At 38.7% G+C, this 6,078-nt stretch overlaps 1 protein-coding gene across 1 annotated transcript; it reads left to right on the plus strand.

The window, feature by feature from the left end:
- Window positions 1-1,120: 1,120 nt before the first annotated feature.
- Window positions 1,121-4,141, plus strand: LOC102005055 (taste receptor type 2 member 38). The gene has a single exon (XM_013505004.1). The coding sequence runs from the start codon at window positions 1,964-1,966 to the stop codon at window positions 2,981-2,983; it is 1,020 nt and encodes a 339-aa protein (XP_013360458.1). The 5' UTR covers window positions 1,121-1,963; the 3' UTR covers window positions 2,984-4,141.
- The last annotated feature ends 1,937 nt before the right edge of the window (window positions 4,142-6,078 follow it).

Here is a 6,078-nt window from a genome sequence, read left to right on the forward strand (position 1 = left end):
GAACACATACAGACTTCAAAATACATAACCATGAATGTTAGAATACAATCTCTGGAGTGTTAAAAATACAACATTTAGATATAATCTGTGGGGTTGTTACAGACTACTAAATGCTTCATTTTGTGAAGGTTGCATTAATTCAAAACTATATTGAGTACCTAATAAATGCTATCATAAAGATTATATATTTTAAGTGGGGAAGATGGGTGCAGGTAGTAAATAATCAAATACATACAGGAATATAAAATAGGTTAAGCATTATAGTAAGCAACATGTGGTAGGGATGCCATGTGTAGGATGGTGAGAAAAGGTTCCTTTGGTTTTTTGGGGGTTTTTTGTTTTATTTTGTTTTGTCTTTTTGAGACAGGGTCTCACTATCCATCCAGGCTGGCCTTGAGCTCACTTTGTAGCCCAGGCACTTGCAACAATCCTCATGCCTCAGCCTCCTGAGTGCTATGATTACAGGCATGAACCACCACACCTGGCAGAGAAGGTAATCTTTTGAGAAAAAAGTGAGATAATGGACTACTCAGGTAGTGGGAAGTGCTAGTGCAATGGTCCTGAGGTTGGCGGGTACTCGGAGAGTTCACAGCAGAGGGGGTCTGTGCGGCTATCTGTACATGGAGAAAACATGTATCACAAACAACATCTGAGAAGGAACAGGGGGAACAAGACTGGAAGTCCTGAAAGTTTTGAACAGAGCAATAGTTATAGTGTCTCAGGACCATTATGCTTGCTTTATGGGAAACAAGATAAAGAAATACCCAGGCCACATATTATCCCCTCCCTCTTCCTTCACAGCAAGGTGCTGGTCTCGCTCACATCAATAGCCCTGTTGCCACGCACAGTGTCTGACATAACAGTGACAGTTGGATAAAACCTTTGGCAGTGCCACTAGAACTACAGCCCCGCACTGGTGCCAGAGGAGGAAACACTCACTCATCCACATTGAAGCAAAGACTATGGCAAGAGTCATGTCTTGGACGTGGTGGTAGTTGACTAATTATCAGCTTGAGTGGGAATGCCCAGTTGATTTGAGTCAGCGTGGTTGCTGAACACTATAAAAGGGAAATGAGAGGGAAGGGTTTCAGCTGATCTTCACTGAAGAAGCTTCGCTGGGGCTGCTCTTCTTCAGGAGAGTTCGGTGGTGTTTCTTCACAGGAGCCTTGGTTTCTTTCCTTTTTTGGGAAAGCGTCAATCCTCATCTCAGTTTGGATGTCTTCTCCTGGCTTCCAGTGCTGATCCCTCAGCCCTATGGCTCATATCCTTCAGCCTTTTGGCACAGACACTTGAGCTTCTGGCACTGTCCCTTGGGCATTTCCAGCACAAATCCTTCGGCCTCCCATCTTGCATCCTTCAGCCGCCTGATTCTGACTTGCACAAGCCCTCAACTGGATCCTCGGGTCTCTAGCAGCAGGCAGAGGTCTTGCACTCTTCTATAACTACTGTAGTAAGCACTGATTAATACAGAGGTGCTACAAGGAATGCAAATGGGAAGAGATAACATTCCAAGCCTGTTTTGCCTCCTGTCAGTTTCCTTGAAAATCTCTCTTTTCCACTCACCGCCACACCAACAAGTCCAGATGGACATGCAAAACTGGACCCTATCTGCCTGGAAAACTGAAACCTACCTTGTTTGCATCCTTGGTGCTAGACGGTGGGACTCTGGGGAGGCTGTTGTACAACATCGGCATTTATTAAAAGCTTCTGTGTCATCCCAGAGCTACAACCAGCAGGGACGAGACGTGGGATGAGACTTCACATGTATCCAAGAGACATCCTAAAGAAACAACATCTCCCTTAGCTTCCTGTTAGAGCTTCTGTGTACCCACTTTGCAACAGAGCAAGGGCAGGAGCCCAGTGCTTCGTAAACGAGAGGTTCTGGTTCAGGAGCAACTCCTACCCTTCTCCACTGGGTGGTGTCTGAATCTTAAGTAGATCAGTCATTCAGAGAACAGGCATCATGTGGACTCTGACTCCCAGTTTAACTGTGTCCTATGAAGCCAAGGTTGCATTTCTGTCCTTTTCAATCCTCGAGTTTGCAGTGGGGATCCTGACCAATGCATTCATTTTCGTGGTGAATTTTTGGGATGTGGTAAAGAGGCAGCCACTGAGCAACTCTGACCTTGTGCTGTTGTGCCTCAGCTTCATCCGGCTTTTCCTGCATGGGCTGTTGTTTCTGGATGCCATCCATCTCATCTACTTCCAGAAGATGAAAGATCCACTGAGCCACAACTACCAAGCCATCATCATGCTCTGGATGATTGCACAGCAAATCAGCCTCTGGCTCACCACCTGCCTCAGCCTCCTCTACTGCGCCAAGATTGTTCGCTTCTCTCACACCTTCCTGCTCTGTGTGGCAAGCTGGATCTCGAGGAAGCTCTCCCACTTGCTCCTGGGTTCTATTCTCCTCTCCTGCGTCTGCACTGTTGTTTGTTTGTGGGACTTTTTTAACAGATCTCGCTTCACATTCACAGCTATGTTATCCGGGAACAATACAGAATTCAATGTACAGATTACAAAGCTCAGTTTCTTTTATTCATTTCTCCTCTGCAATGTAGGGTCTATCCCCCCTTTCCTATTGTTTCTGGTTTCTTCTGGACTGCTTATTATCTCCCTGGGAAGTCACATGAGGACAATGAGGGCCCAAACCAGAGACTCTCGGGACCCCAGCCTAGAAGCCCACATCAAAGCCCTCATAGTTCTGGTCTCTTTCCTCTGTTTCTCTGTGGTGTCCTTCTGTGCTGCTCTGGTATCAGTGCCTTTGCTGCTGCTGTGGCAGAACAAGGTCGGGGTGATGGTCTGTATAGGGGTGATGGCAGCCTGCCCTTCCGGACATGCAGCCATCCTGATCTCAGGCAACACCAAGCTGAGGAGGGCAGAGGAGATGATTCTAAGCTGGGTTCACAGAGGCCTAAAGGTAAGAACGGACAGCAAGGCAGATCCCAGGACTGCTACCGGACATGAAATGTGCTCTTCATGAATATGTCTCTGATTCCTCAGGAATATACCTGTGACTCTTTATGAAGCTTTCTCATCTCTACGAAACATAACTAGAAGTCCCTCTGCTTTACATCTATGGACTCACACAAGAATAAAGTCACTATAGCTGCTAAGTGACATAGGAAAGTAAACTAGCATTGGTTTCTTGGTCGGCTTCTTTTATTTAGTAATACACATTGAAGTTTTCACTGTATCTTATCATGGCTTAAAGCTCATTTCTTTTGGCGTTGCATAATATCCCACTGTCTGAGTGTACCACACTTTATTTATCCATTCCCTTCCCAGAGGGAATTTTGTTGCTTCCAAGGATTGGTAACTATGAATAAAGCTGCTGCAAATATTCATGTGCAGATTCTTCAGTGGAAATGAATTTTCAGCTCCTCTGGGTAATTTCCAAGGAAATCAAATGCTCAGTTGTATAGTAAAGTATGTTTAATTTTCGAAGAAACCATCCAATTGTCCTCCAAAGTGGGTGTACCATTTTGCATTCCCAACATCAGCAAATGAGAAATCCTATTGCTCCGCTTGCTTGCAAACTTTTAGTGCTCTCAGTGTTCTGGACTTTGGCCATTCTAACAGGTGGGTAATGGTATCTTGTTTTACTCTGCATTTCCCTAAAAACATATGGTGTGGAGCACCTTTTCAATGATTACTGGCATGACTTTATTTTAACATTATATTTTTGAAACTCATGCATAATATTATATGAATCACTATTGGTACAAAAGTTGAGTCTAAAGTTTTGGAGCTATTATGAATAAAGTTTATATAAACATGCTTTTTGTGGACATAGTTTGTATTTCTCTTAGATAAATACCTAAGAGTGAAGTTACTGTGTCATAAAGTTGAGGCAAATTTAACATTATAAGAAAGTGCTAGAGTTTTCCAAAGTGATCTTAACATTTAGGTACTCATCCACAATGTAGGAAAGTTATTCTCATTCTCACTGACAGCAATTTGGTGCTGCCAGTCTTTTTAATTTTGGTCATTTCCATGGGAATGAAATGATTTTAATTTGCATGTACCTGATAAATAATGATATAGAGTACCTTTTCTTGTACTTCTGGGTCACTTATACAGCTTAAACTGTAAAGAAGGTATTTGCTTGCCCATATTTTTACACCAAGGTGTCTTTTTATTGCTGATTTGTAGGATTTATATGTGTGGTTTTATGTGTGTGTATATATATATACACAACTCATATATATCAGTTTTATATTGATTTCTCTTTTTATTATTGATCTGTAGAAGTTTTGAATGTGTATACAAAATATATACCTATCTACATATTTGTATGTTTGTGTGGAACAAAATATATCCATATGTAAATTCTGAGGACAATTACTTTGTATGATATATAAAATATTTTACCCAAACAGTTTTTCTTTTCATTTTCCTAATACAGTTTTTATGAGAATTGTGAATGTTAAAAAGTCCAATTTGTCATTTTAATGTTTATCTTTAATGTTTGTGCTTGTCTCATCTAAGAAATGTCCTCCTGACTCCAACATACAAAAACAGTCTCTTATGATTTCCTGTAAAACTTTAATGATTGTCATTTTTATGTTTGGAACTATAATTCATCTTAAGTAGGTTGAAATTTATTTTTCATATCTCTATCCAGGTATCCCAGTATCATTCATTGAAGATTTTCTTTCCTAATTGAATCCACTAGACATTGCTGTATAATATCATATAACTATATATATGCAGGAATCTCTTCCTGGTCTCTATATTGTGTTCTATCTATGTCTAGTTATAACCAATATTGTAATTTCTTGTGTACCATAGGTTCCTAGTAAGTTCTGAAGCCAGGCATTGTGCACCTTCCAAGTTTACTTTTCAAAATGTTTTTGCTAATCTGAATCCACAAATTTTTGGAAAATATGTGCATGTATACATGATAGTTTATGTATTACATATATAATCTCCTATTGGAATTCTAATTGTTATGTTGAGTCTAAATCTCAGGAGGGCAGGGGAGGGAAAAAAGAATGTTATTATGTTTTCATTTTTTTATCTTTAAAATAAAAAAAGAATTCATGTGTGTCATATACACACAACAATTTCCCACAATGGATGCATTATGTACTACAGACATGTATTAATAAAAACAAAAAATTTAAAATAAAAAATATTTAGTCTGACACTGTCTGAATAGGAATATCTCTTAAGTATTTAACTTCTAATGTAATTTTTTGTAGAAGTATTTTGATAAAGTTGTCCCTAAGTATTTAATATTTTATAATGTTATTACATATAGAACTGTTTAAAATTTCATTCAATTATTTGCTGCCAGTATATAAAAATTTATTGTTGTACATTAATCATGTATTTTATGACTTTTCTAAATTAATGTTGTTAGTAGTTGTTTATATTCTTTGAACTTTTATACTTAATCATGTCATCAGCAAATAAAAAAACTTTTCTTCATCAACTTTATATACTTTACTTAGTTTATTTCACTGGTGAGAATTTCCAGTAAAATGCCAATTAGAATTAACATGTGGATATATCCTGGCCTTATTCCCATTTTTAATGGGAAAACATTCATAACTTTTTTGTTTAGTTGTAGGTTTTTTTGAGACAGGCTGTCACTATGCAGTTCAGGCTGGCCTTGACTCATTATGTAATCCAGGCTGGCTTCGAATTCACAAGGATCTTTCAATTTCAGCCTCCCAAGAGCTGAGACTAGAAGTGTGCACCACCACACCTACCCATACTTTTATCATTAGGTACAAATAATGTTAGCTGTAGATCACTTGTAGATTCTCTTTATCAGATTAAGAAAAAGCACTTTTATTCATAACTGGATGACAGTATTATCATCTAAGTGTATTGAATATTATTCAAAGCCTTTTCTGTATTTATTGATATGATTCTATGGTTTCTTCCCCCTATTTTGTTAGCAACCACACTAAAAACTGTTATTAATTACATTAAATAATTTTTGAATGTTAAATAAATGCCATTTCGGGGATAAGGCTTGTTCAGTCATAGTGAATTATGCTTTTTATACGTTGCTGTGTGACTGTTAAAGTATTGTTAAGAATCTTTGCACATATTTTCATGTGG

The sequence above is a fragment of the Chinchilla lanigera genome, unplaced genomic scaffold (genome assembly GCF_000276665.1).
Source record: "Chinchilla lanigera isolate Chin_1 unplaced genomic scaffold, ChiLan1.0 scaffold00093, whole genome shotgun sequence".
Lineage (NCBI taxonomy): Eukaryota > Metazoa > Chordata > Mammalia > Rodentia > Chinchillidae > Chinchilla > Chinchilla lanigera.